Source organism: Alligator sinensis, unplaced genomic scaffold, assembly GCF_000455745.1.
Source record: "Alligator sinensis unplaced genomic scaffold, ASM45574v1 scaffold651_1, whole genome shotgun sequence".
Classification (NCBI taxonomy): Eukaryota; Metazoa; Chordata; order Crocodylia; family Alligatoridae; genus Alligator; species Alligator sinensis.
This window is the reverse complement of record NW_005842014.1, coordinates 665,591-679,271: the sequence shown is the minus strand read 5'-3', so window position 1 is coordinate 679,271 and position 13,681 is coordinate 665,591. Positions and strand designations below refer to the sequence as shown.

Sequence of the window (13,681 nt, the reverse complement as noted above, 5' to 3'; positions counted from 1 at the left end):
CCAGTGGACACTGCTGTTCAAAAAAAATCTGAACCCATGTGATTAGGACACACGCATCAAAAGTGGAATTTAAGTGGAGAGCACGTCTGAAGACCCACACTTCTTGGCAATGACCATTCTCTGTTGTTAACATGGTTCTAAACAAAGCATCTTATATGGAAACCACCACCTAAAATAAAAGTGATAGCCAAAGTAATGGAAAAAATAAAGTGACCAAGGCCTGAACAACACTCAGATGGCAGAGTGATTAAATCTTTATAAAAGTTTAAATAGCACTCTTAAACTCAAGATGGTCTGAAAAATATTACATGGTTCATGGTTCTCTAAGTCTTCATTCAAAAGATTGTTTAAATGCTTTTGAGCATGAATCTCAGGACATATTGTGACAATTATGGTTGCGTATTTTTATTTCAGGCTAAAGACATAATTATGGCTAACCGAAAAGCACCCGCTTCAGCCAAACCTTCTGACAGCAACAAATCGCAAACAAATACAAGAAGGTAATTTTATTCTCTCCTTCTTTATAGCCCCTCAGATTTATTGTTTGCATGTTAGTTCTTTACTTGCCAAAATGCTGCTGCTCAGTGAGTATATAATTGTTGAAATAAGAAAATATTGATTTCTATACAGTAAAGCAATAATAAAAGCTTTAGACTAATGGCTTGTCCAGTATTCTTTATAAAGTGATTTGCTCCAAGAGCAGAGCCAAAATAACACTTATTATAGCAGATCATTTTTGTTCCATCAGAAGGCAGTGATTTTTTTTGTATCTGCCTTACAAATCCAGTTGATCAATGGAAAATTATATAGGAGCTACAGTTGAAACACTGCATCGGTCACTAGTGTTTCCTTTTCTGAGGCTTAAGGCACTAGCTTTTGGAATCCTAGAAAAGCAGAACTGGAGGTTATTTAGTCAGGGTCACTGCTCAAGGCAGGATCATCCCTGCCTAAACCATCCTAGATGAGGAATATTTAGGAAGTATGTTACCAGCAAATGATAATATGATGATGACTTGTTACTTCAAGAGGACCAAGCCAGAGATGACTTCCCTTTAATTAAAAGCAATCAATCTTTTCACCAAAAAGGCAGAGGCACTCTTTCAGACAGATTTCCTTGAGTGTCTCTGGACTCAGGGAGTGTCAACAGCCAAGTCTCTTAGTCTTTCCATAGGGAAAAAACCAAACACACCTCCCTTCTTTAGGTACCTGAATGTTACTGCTAACTCAGCCATCTCAGATCCACGTATATCAAACAAATGTTTCCAAACCCCATGGAAACTATAAATTATCAGATGAAGAAGATCATGCTCCTTAGCTTCTTTGGTTCTACTAGACATCAGTCATGATGGACAGACTCAAAGTCCTGCACCAAGTTTGCATGCAGATTCCCAGCCATTCTCCATTTGTGTTTTCTTTTCCTTTCAGCATTGAGGGAAGGAAGCTTGGTGCGTGGTAGAGAAAAGATGTGAAGTGCTGCCTTTCTATAATATCTGTTACCTGATAATCCAAAAATACCACATGCCACAAGATTAAGAACTCACATCCCTAGAGAGAGAATCTGGACTTGTACCCAATTATTATTTTCAAATATCAGGTTTGTTTAAATGCAGATACAGATTTACCTTCTTGAAAGAAAATTACTTATTTTTGCTATCAAAATACTTGTATCAGAAAGAAAATACATCCCAAAAATGAAAGGCAGTATACAGGGATTATTAAGAATAGTAAGATCTGACCCCCTGAGTTGACAAGTCATACAATAAAGATTGCTTGAGTCACTGCCTCTTAGATTACAGGAGAACATGCATTATGGATTATACCAGAGGGTCCCAGTTCTCCTTGTTAAATTCTTCCTCACACATACAATCTGCTAAACAACAGTTTAGTCCTTCAGAAACCCATTTACTGTTATGGATTGCATTTTGCCAACCCTCACAGCCTACAAATGCCATTCATTTTCTTCCCCTTGCTCACCTTTCTGTGCCTTCTTCTATCAATCCCTCTGTTTTGAAGTGTCCTCTCCTTGCCAGCTTGCTACACCTCTTTCCACTCAAGTCACAGAAACATGCTACAGTTGTTTCTGCCATGTACAAGATTTCTTTTCTGAGATTTTATACAAAACCATTTTATACAAATCGTTTCAATGCTGCTTCGACTCGTTTTGAGCTCGAAACAGCAAAATTGAAATGAAATAGACAGCTTCGAAACAGCCTCAAAACGAAACGAGGCAAGTCGAAACAGAACGGTGCCGTTTCGCACAGCCCTAATATGCACCTGAAGCACAGCATAATGACAAGAGGTAAATCTAGAATTTGGTTTGATTTTTCTGTCCCCTGTTATGCTTTTACTACAATTTCTTTTTTCAAAGCAAGATTGTCATCATCAAACTAATCCTTATACTGGGAAACAGAAATAAAAACTTCTGAATTAATTTGCCAAATAAGAGATTTGGGGTAGGGAATGCCACAAGTGTTGTAAAATAGGAAAATAACCAGGCATAAAGAAATGATTAAACAGGAGTAATGAAATGAAAGAGAGTATTCAGAAAAGCCTGGTCTACACATCGTTTTTCTGTTGATTTAACAGTTTTGCTTAGGAATAGATTTTTTTTCCTGAAATAGCTAAATCAGTAGAACACCTACCACTATAATTACCTTTTTACTGGTATAACTACATCCCCTCCAGGGGATTGCACTGCTTTAATTATACTGGTGTAGTTAGAGCAATACTGTGTAGATATGCCCTGAGACTAGAAATCTGATTTCCATCCCATTAGCGTAGCTTTTAGTAATAGTGGGTGGTTTACTGATTCATGTCCTTCTGCATTTCTTGTTTGTATATAAACATTTTTTTTCAATCACTTAATCCTTTATTGGGTTTTTAATTCCAGCCTTTGCTAGCAGACTCTCATTATAGTAACACTGTATGGTAGAACTTCTGTGGTTTTCAGTTTCAAAAAAAGTTCATGCATTAACTAACTGATCTGAGAGAATTAGCCACATGCTAAGCATAGAGGCTTTTATTTTCAGTCCTGTTATTTTAAGTTGTTCATTTATTTTAGATGTAATACCAGCACTATATAAGAAACACCCCTGAGGCTGTACCTGGCACGAAGATCTTATTCTAAGCCAGAGACAATAGTACTTGGTAGGTAGTTTTGAGGGAGGTTACTTTGATCTAGCTTTGTTACTTTTTTGTGGACATCATGGACAGAACAGGTCTTTAAGAAAGGACTTGCTGGTCAATGGGTAAGATTTTTGTTTTGGGTGTGAAAAGTGGTTGGTTCAAATCCTAGACAAGCTGTTGTAAAAGGCGAGAATTCTCCTGTCCCTTTCACGTTACATCTGGGGACTGGACTGAGTAACACAGGAAGTCCCTTAGCTCTATGTTTGTGTGGCTTGAGTGGATAGACTTGTCAAGCTGGCAAGGAGAGAGCATTTCAAACAAAGAGTTTGACAGAACGAGGCACAGGAAGGTGAGCAGGGGAAAGAAAATGAATGGTGTTTGTAAGCTGTGACTGTTGGCAGTATGTGATAGGGCAGATGTAATAAGATAAACTCAGAATTTGGATAGAGTCAGCATAGGGTCAGAAGATACCTCCTGAGTCCAGTCTCCTGCTATTACAGACAGATAATCATGTCAAATTATTTTTTTCAGAAACTGACCAAGCTCTCACCCTGCCCCCTTTCTGTCTCCCCTTCTCATTGTTTCATATCATGAACCTTGTTCCTCGAGTGCAGGGCTGCTCAACTACTGCATTTGGCCCACGAAGGGTTAAAGTATGGCCCCTGGGCTCTCGCTTGGCCACTGTTCCTTCCAACACTGACTGCAGCAGCAGTCAAGGTCTTGGGGCAGGGAGCCAGCAGGGGTGAGAGTCCTCTTGGTTGTGGGACTCTAGCTGGGCATGGTGCACCCCTGCCCAGCTGACAGGGCTCCCAGCTACACATGCAAATTAAAGCTCAATAGCAACCAGGTATAAAGTTAATACATGTTTTCAAGATATGCCCTGAGACTAGAAATCTGATTTCCATTCCATTAGTGTAGCTTTTGGTAATAGCGGAGAGAAGGTAAAAATAAGCTGGTTGGAGCTTTTTATAGTGTGATAAGTTCTTTGCATGTGTAACTGGTATCCAGGTTATTATGGAAATAACCCATTAATTGCATAATATCCATAGGCGGCAGAAGGCCGGGGCTAACGGGGCTCAGCCCCACCCAAACGCAGGGCAGTGTGTAGGGCCTCAGGGTAGCCCAGCTGCAGGGTCTGGGCAGCTGCAGCAGGGGTGGGGAGGGCACGTACACAGCCAGGATCGCAGCCCAGCATTTAGATCAGTGGCTTCCTAGCACATCAAGCAAGTACCAGTTGATTCCGTGAAAGGGAAGGGTTTGGGGGAGGAACAGGTTGAGGCCCCCATGGTGAAGGAGGAAGTGGGGCATGAACAGGGGCTGGGGTCAGTGGGGCTTCGGCCGGGCTGGGTGGTGGAACAATCAGAGCCCGGGCAGGTTATCTAGAGGCACAGGGTGATCCCGCTACTGCGCATACTCTGGTGGAGGCCCGGGGGGAGACATGCCCCCCATTTGTGCATGGGGCTCCCTGCTGCAGCTGCCCTGGGATGCGACTTGCCTGCTGCTGCTCAGCTGTGCCGTGTCCCCTGCCCATCCGGCGGCAGGATGCACATGGCCTCGCACCACTCCTGGGGCAGCTGCAGCAAGAAGCAAAGCCAAGCACATAGTAGCAGCCACCTCCGTTCTGTGCACAGTTGTGGGGGCACGTGCCCCCTGGGCCTCCGCCAGGGTGCGCACAGTGGCAGGAGCCCCCCCATGCCCCTGCCTGAGCTCCAGTTGTCCCACCACCCAGCCTGGCCAGGGCCCCACTCACTCCAGCCTGTGCTCCACCCTGCTCCTGCCTGTGCTCCAGTCTCTTCATCACCACGGGGTCCTCAATCTGGTCACCCCCACATGGCTCTTTCCCCTCACCCCACCCCTTCACCCACAGACTTACCTGCGGGGGGGGGGGGCGGAGCACACATGAATGCGACTTAACTGCAGGGGAGGAGGGAGCATGCATGAATGTGCGCATATGCTCAGACCCCCCCCCCCAAATATTTTTTTCTCCCTCCACCTGTGGCAATATCTGTAATGCGTAGAGGGGGGTAGACACTGAAACCTCAAAGTTGTCTCAGCTAAGCAACTTCCTAGGCATTTCTAATTACATTGACTATGGTTATCAAAAAGATGGGATTTGATGCAGTATTGGAAAGTCAGGAAAATCCAGTATGAAGCTGACATTTGTCTTCAAACTGCCATGCCAATATTTCACTGGGCAAACTTTTTTGCAGCAGTCAAGTCAGGAGTTCAGGTAGTAGCTGTAATGTATTCTACATTAATATATAGTTTTGAGAAATCTAAAGGATTTGGTCAGAGTTACATTTTCCCTGTTCAATATTCTTTTAACAAGAAGAGCTTTGCAATTTTTATTCTCTCACTAACTTTTGTAAATCCAGGATGCAGAAACTTTTGCAGATTTGTATTTTGATGAATCCTGTTTATGAATGGTACTTGCAGAACAAGGTGGCCTTGAGAACAGCAGCACTTTGTTTATCACAACTTATTTGCAATGATTTACATCTTCCCTTCCTGATTGTAATGTTGTCCTTGAAACATGAATTCAGCTGTAATGATTAGTGCATACCATGTCCTTTTAAATGATAACCTGATTCTGAAAACTGTGGTTATTCTTTGATTTTCAGAGTATGGCCATGTAAAGTGAGTTGAAGGACTCCTATGTGCTGAAAGAGGCACCCAAGTCTCTGTTTGTTTTAAAGCAAAATTATTTACCCGGCTTACTGGACAGATTTTGCCTAGGTCTCCCAGATTCAAATATTTGGGCCAGAATCTAAGATAAAAATATAACCTTTTTTTGTTCTCAAAGCCCTGGGCTCTACAGCAGGAAATTCTGTAAACTGAGACGGTTTTTCCCTATTTGGGAGAGATCAGGATTTGATTCAACAGCACCTTTCCCAGATCAGTATTAATGACGTGCATGCTGTCTCCAGCATCAGCCTAGGACATTGGAGTAATTGCATCTCTGGAGCTGGTGTAAGCATTGCATTCACCCCCTTGGAAGGGCTAATATTACAGTGGAACATCCCAATAGAACGGCAGCACTTCAGAAGAAGGCAGTACCTTCAGACTGGATTATAGGTCCAAGGGGGATTCATAGAACAAGACATTGCTTTTTGATTTTTAGACATTGCAACACTTAAGTGGTAGTGCTTGTGGGTACAATTTGGGTCTGGTCCTCAATCTCTTTGCCTCAGAGAGATAATGACAATAGAGATGATGATCCTGCCACACTTGATGGATATGGGAGGGGTTTTTGAGGGCTACAATGACTTCCTCAGTGGGAAGAAGAGCACATGAGCAGAAAGACAGGGACCCACTTATTTTTTCAACACGTACATTCCTACTGCTGGTTCTCAATGTACTTTATGTTGTAGACTAGCAGGAAGCACTTGTTGGATGATGCATATGCTAATGATGCATGACTCGTTTTCCAAATGTGCTGTTATTTCTGCCATTTAACTTGTGCATTTACATGTTTTCAGCCAGTCAAGCTATATAAAGCAAGCAGTTTGTCATATTTGCATAAAGAGTAATTTGTTCAATTTCTGGCTTATCTAGAGCCATTAAGTGAATGTAAAATATGTCCAATACTTAAGAAAAGAATCTTTCTCATACTATGCAAGTAAAACATCCTAAGACCAACATTGTCTTACTTCTACATTTTTAGCTTTTGCTGAACTACTCTAGAGAATTAAATCCATACAACTGGAGCAGAGAGACAGTTCTTTGCAGGGTGTGCTCTTCTGGAAACCACCCAAAAGCTAGTAACAATCTGTTTCAAGGTCATGGCACATTTTGCAAGTTGCACAGGAAATGAATAATTGTATTGCCTCTCGGGGATGAACGTTTTGTAGAACATTGCCACAATGTGAATCCACTTCTGTTTCGTTAAAATATTCAATAGCAGAAAGCATCTTGCCCTATAACTAAGAAATATTCAGGGTGAAAACACATAAGTGGTGTGCATCTCCATTACCCATAGCATTCTCCTCAAAGTGGGGTTTTTTTGTAGCATTTGCTGTGGAAAGGACTGGAGCCGGTTTTTGTCCATACAGATTCTTAAAATGAGGGGCTAACTTCTCTGGTCTGCTGCCCTGGTGCACAGCACAAAATGAACGAGCTGAGTGACCACTGGAGACTTCCTCTTGCAAGAGAAATTCCTCCGGGACATAAAGCTGACAGAAGTAGTGTATCTTCCTACTATGCCAGCAACAACTCCCCTCAACAGTGGTGTAGGGGTCATGTCAGGGAAAGGAAGGCCCTGCCATGAGCCTAAAATAGTGGCATTTAACATTTTGAGACTCGAGGCATCCCTGCATAACTTGTGAATTGAGTGGTACACTAAAGTATATAGTCTTTAACTTCCATATGTGCTGGGCAGTAGGGGTGGGGGATTGTCCAGACAGGGAGAAGCCTGAGCAGGGCTTATCTGCTTGTCTCCTCATACCTAATTTATCTCCTTATATCTTGTGGCACCCTTCAAAGGCACTGTGGTTGAGAATCACTGGCCTAAAATAACAAGGCACAGTGGAGCAAAACTTCTTGATGTCTAAACTCCACAGGTGAAGGGATCTTGCAGTAGAACAGCTACTCAGACTCTAATCCAGTATCAAGTAACCTCAACCAGTTCCCTGACAGAAGCCTCTTCCCTTGTACTGAACAAAGTTTAATCACAGAGAAATTATCTTGGCTCTTTTTTAGGGCTGTGCAAAGCTTCGGATCATGATTTGGATTCATACATGATTCGGAGGCTGAATCTATGAATTTGAATCAAATTGCTGGAAGCTTTTGGCTTTCCGAATCGATTTGGAGCTTCTGAATCAATTCGGAAAAGATCTGGAAAAGATTCGGCAATTCGGAGATTTGGCCACAGGTTATGATGGGGAATCAATGAAATAGCTATAATTTTGTTGTCTTTTGGCTACTTCAGATGAAACTTACAGGGATGGTAAGTTTCTGGTAAGATGGTAAGTTTCTCTCAAGCTGAGAGCATGACATGTACCAAGTTTTAAGGTGATAGGTGCAGGGGTTTCTGGGAAATTGCACCTCTAAGTCCTGAAAGCAAAACTCATGTCACATGTGTGTGTTAAGACACAGCAGGGTGAAAACTGCAGGGATGGCAGCTCTTGCTGAGGCCACAAAGCCTGCCAAGTTTCAAGGAGATAGGTGTAGGGGTTTGGGGGAAACTGCACCTCAAGCAGCAGACAAGCAACATTCATGACATGGGTGACACTGTGTGTGTGTTAAGGCGCAGCAGGGTGAAAACTGCAGGCCTGCTAGCCCCTGCTGAGGCCATGAAGCTGCCAGCTATCAAGGAGATAGGTTCAGGGGCTTCTGGGTTCTGGGTCCCTGCACCTCTAGCTGCTGACAGGCAAAACTCGTGACATGGGTGCTTGTCTAAGCGCAACTGTGTCTGTCTCGGGGCAGGGGGTGGAGGGAACTACTTTAGGCCTGGCTGCTCGGCCCTGCTGCGGCCACAAAGCCTGCCAGCTGTTAAGGAGATAGGTTCAGGGTCCCCGTACCCCTAGCTGCTGACAGGCAGAACTCCTGACGTGAGTGTTTGTGCAGCTGACTGTCTCTGTCTTGGGGCAGAAGCAGTTCCTGGGTTTTGTGTTGATTCTTTCCTCTCCTTAGTGTGTGGTTTTGTAGGTGTTAATCCTTGCTCATTAACTCATTATCCTCACTAGCTACTGTGTATTGAGCTGGTCCCTGAGTGAATCATGATTGATTGGTAACACAGAAGCTTAGCAGCCAGGCCTGCAGTAGTTTCTCCTCCCCCGCCCCAATGCCCCAAGACAGACAAAGTTGCACAAGCACCCATCACACAGGTTTTGTCTGTCAGCAGCTAGAGGTGCAGGGCCCCAGAACCCAGAAGCCCCTGCACCGATCTCTTTGACATCTGGCAGACTTTGTGGCTGGAGCAGGGGCGAGCAGGGTGCAGCCTTACACCCGCGGTGGCTGCAGCAGGGGCTAGCAGGTTGCAGCTTTCACCCTGCTGTGCCTTAACATGCACAGTGTCACCCATGTCATGAGTTTTGCTTGTCCGCAGTTTGAGGTGCAGTTTCCCCAAACCCCTGCACCTATCTCCTTGAAACTTGTCAGGCTGTGTGGCCTCAGCAAGAGCTACCATCCCTGCAGCTTTCACCCCACTGTGGCTTAACACACACATGTGACATGAGTTTTGCTTTCTGGGTTTTGAGATGCAATTTCCCAGAAACGCCTGCACCTATCACCTTGAAATTTGGCACATGTCATGCTCTCAGAAGAGGCTACCATCTCTGCAAATGTCATCTGAATCAGCCAAAAGCCAAAGTTACAGATATTTCATTTATTCCCCATTATACGCTATGTCCAAATCTCTGAATCAGCTCCTAATTGACTCCGAATCTTCCAAAGCGATTTGGCCGAATCAAATTGGAAAAACGATTTGGATCTCTGAATTGAGTCTCTGCTATCTGAATTGGTTGAATCCAAATCCGAATTCAATAGTTCCCTGTTCTCACAGGCCTACTCTTTTTGTGTCAAAGCATAGTTCATCTGATGGTCTTCTTGGGTAACTTCTTCACCATGTAATACGGTGTTATTTTTCCCTTCACAATTTTGCTCCTTTTGCTCCGATAGGCTCCGGATTAGCTTTTAAGAACTTCCAGACAAGCACCCAGTTTTAATTCATGTTTGCTGCCATTTCTGATGTTGGATTTAGAACAGTGGCCCACTGCAGCCTTGCAATGTGAAATGAAGCCACTACTACTAGCCATGAAGGAGGCTGGATTCTGTTTTGCCAATTAGCTACATTTCAGTATTTAAAAAATATTAACAAGCAGTCACAAATTACTGGAAACAGGCTAGAAATTTTTGCTTTTCTAACCAAAGGGGTCTCCCTCTCTTCCTTTAGGAAAACCCTGCAATGGAAAACATGTAAAATCTCTTCTGGTACAGCGATATAATGAGTGGATATATAACTCTGTTGGTTATGATTTCAAAAGTTTCCCTAATCTGGACTGGATAAGCAGTTTATACATTCTGTGAAGTTCTACAATATTGCAAGACTTGCTGGAAACCATAGTGTCAAAAAATAAATAACAAACACAAATTCATGCTTCAGTTTAAATATTTAGTATTTGTTTGATTTTTTTTTTTAAGTGCTATTAATTTCTGCTTCCTTTCTAACTAGGGATTTATACAGAGACCATTTAAACAACTGAAGCGAGACTGAGTTAAATGCAAACAAGAAAGAAAATTGTTGTGATCAAATTCTCTGCTACCTCAGCAGGCAGCAATTGATACCAACCATTAATCACATTATCTTGGTATAAAATATTATAGATGTCAAAAGATTAAGCATAAAGTATTTGTAGACTCATAAAAAAGTCTAGCTATTAGTGATTTGTGTTTCCACCAGACAATGGTGAATTGTCTGTGCTTTGACTCATTTTGAGTGAAGAACCCCTCTATGGTAATAAGTTCCTTAACCCTGTTTCCATTGAAGTGAGGGGCAAAATTCCCATGGAAGTAATTGGAAAAAGAGTGGTTCTCAAAATGTTGCTGCTTCATTTGATGTGCTGCTCTCCTTTGTTCCAGAAGACAGCAAGTTGAGCAACTAGAAGTGGATCCTAACAAATACTCATTCCCTGATGTAGCAAACATAGTCCAAGAAAAGGAGCGAACTGGACAAGGTCCCATTAGGCTTCAACAACAAAAGGCAATAGAGCCTGAGAAGAGTTTTACTGACTCAGTGGACGGCGAAGATGTTCCTCCCTTAATTTGAAATGTAATGAGAGGTTTTCACAATCTGTAACCTGCATTGCCTCTGAGTTAGCCTCAGCAGCTTTCTTGACTCACACAATAGAGGATCTACGTATATAATAACCTTATTGTCTACTGAAATTAAAAAATATTAGTTATTGCTATCAGCTGTTTTTGTTATACTTTTGCTGTACACTTCTGCCTCTTTCAATTAGAAGATTAATACATACCTTCTCTTTTTCTAAATTGTCTGCTTGTGTCATGACAGGGTTCCAAAGGCCTCTTCAAAACTGGGATATCTCACTGTGGTTGGCAGGATATAAACCAATAGGAAGATTGACTCACTACCCCAAAGACCTCACAGTCTAATTAAAGAGATAACAAATGAGTATGGCAACAGCAATTAATTATCCTATTACCTAGGATGAACCACACAGGGCTGAAGTCCCCAGGCATTTTCCAGTGCTTACCTTCTTAGGAAGGCAGCAGCAAAGAAAGCTCTTGTGTTGGGTGTGATGCACTTGCACTGATGTTCCTATACTCTGGGACTGAGAAGGGGCCGATGGGGCTAGCCCATCCTTCCTGCAACAGTAAATCTACCAACACAACAAACAGCTTTCAGATTGTACATCCAGCAATATCATCAGCAGTGTGCATGAGGAGTGCAAAGGTGCCAGTCCTTAGTGATGCTGTGGGGAGGGGAAGATCACAGCTGGATAATACACCCCAGAAGACTTGCCACTTCAGAACAGCTGGGCTAAGTCAGCTAGATCTTTCCAGTGCCCTGGGTGCTGGTCTCTTTTGTCTTTCCTGGGCTTCCAGCAACTGCAGGATTCATTGAAATTGTCAGTGTCTAATTTGCAGCTCCTCTTATATGTAGGGGTGAAGACAATTTGGGGCAGCAGAGCTTGGAGCTAGAGGGACTTGTTCCTACCCTGCCCTTCCACTGTTCTAAGAACTGCAGGAGACTCCTGATTCGCTTTATTCCCAAACCCCTGGATTGCACCCAGTAAGTTGGAATGGGCTTCTTCAAAGAGTAATGTATTCACTATACTGTATCATAGTGAAACCAGCTACTGTAACTTGACACAGCAAATTTGTGAATGCCTCTTTCGCTTTTTAGTTTAGGCTGGGGCAGGCAAAATGCGGCCTGCGGGCCGGATGTGGCCTGCCAAGCCATTCTATCTGATCTGCGAGGCCCCTAAAAAATTTAGAAAATTAATATTTATCTTCCCCTGGCTGCCTGTCATGTGGCCCTCGATGGCTTGCCAAACCTCAGTAAGCGGCCTGCCTCCTGAAATAATTGCCCACCCCTGGTTTAGGCATTTAACATACATTCTTGTAGTAAATGCAGTTCTCATTTTTTTTATTTGCAGGTCACCTCTACTTTTAAAGCCAAAAAAAATGGATAAATTGAGGTGTTAAAAGAAGCTATATAATCTTGTCAGTAAGTGTCTCATAAAATGGAGATTGTCATTCTAAGGGAAACCCTAATGAATTTGTTCCAAAAAAGTGGAACTTGCTTGCTTCTGCATGAAAGCAGTGCAGAAATGGATGAAAAATGTCTTTTGCTTTTAACACTGTGAGATACTCTTAGCAAATTTAAAAAACTCAGGAAAAAAAACCCCAGGGTTATTTTGTTGTTTGGGAGGGGAGTTGGTTTGATTTAGATTGGGTTGGATTTTTTTTTCTTCTTAATTTACATGTTGTTCTCCTCTTTAAGACCAAAAATGAATGAGTGAGGTGCATTCATACCCGAACAATCAAAGAGATTTTTGAAGTGATAAATACTTTTCATTTATATAGCAGACCAGGGTTACGTGGCTGCCCGGATATCTCCAAGAAATTCACTTGGATGGCTGACCCTGTAGTTTGCAAGCAAAGTTTTGCTTTGAACTTTTGAATGCACTGCATGTCTTTACCCGAAGTGACATTAACTGAAAATTTTGCATTTGGCTTTCCTATTAGGAGGAAAGAAATGATCTGTTTTCGTGGTTAATGATGACAAAGGGCTAGATTCTATTCTCAGCTATTAGGCTGCAGCTTTCCTTTAGGTCAATTTCTGTCTCTAGAAGCACAATGGTATCTCCTACTGCAATCAACAGGAACTTTTCAGTCAAGCAAAATTTGGACCAGAATTGTACGATAAATACCTCACCTTTGGAGTAACTAAATTACTAGTTTAAACCACATTCATTCATTTCAGTTAATCTCACTTTTGTTAGATGGTTGTAATGCTATTTGATCACACATGCTTGGAAATCAAACTATCACAATTTACATTTATGACACAAATGGAAATGTTCTTAGCATGTCATCTAAATATGATTTTGTTATTCCATTTCTGACATAGAGTCCAGGCATTGGATATGTATCCTTTCACAGAAGTTAAGAGTTTCATATTTCATTATATATTTTCACCTTCATTACATCATGTTTTGTTACATCTGCATCACATCTGAATCTTATTCTCACAGATTCAAACTAAAAGCCATCTTTCTTTCTACAGTTTGTACAAAATGTATAACTAATACAGCTATCAAAATAAATTAATTTAAAATGCTATTAGGAACTCAGTGATTTTTGAGATTCTGGGCGTGTCTACATGTGTGCATTTAATATGCATTAGCCCAAATTAAGGCACATCAAGGGCATGTGTCTACAAGTGTGCACCCTTAATGCAGCTTAAAAATGGTGATTTTAGGCTATTCAAGCCTAAATTTGATACCTGCATAAAGCAGGTATAAATTTAGGTGCAAATAGCTAAGTCTCATTAGCAAATGTTTAGATACACTAATGCACATTAACGCAG

General features: G+C 42.1%; 1 protein-coding gene across 10 annotated transcripts in view; it reads left to right on the top strand.

Annotated features, from left to right (window-relative positions):
* The window catches only part of LRRC6 (leucine rich repeat containing 6), a 95,874-nt gene extending 83,814 nt beyond the window's left edge, over positions 1 to 12,060 (top strand). For all 10 annotated transcript variants that reach the window (XM_025202094.1, XM_025202091.1, XM_025202093.1 and 7 more), the window contains 2 exons: positions 415 to 500; positions 10,705 to 12,060. In XM_025202094.1, the coding sequence (XP_025057879.1) occupies positions 415 to 500; positions 10,705 to 10,891 (273 nt within the window). In that variant the 3' untranslated portion in view covers positions 10,892 to 12,060. The remainder of the gene's footprint in view (positions 1 to 414; positions 501 to 10,704) is intronic.
* Positions 12,061 to 13,681: the final 1,621 nt, after the last annotated feature.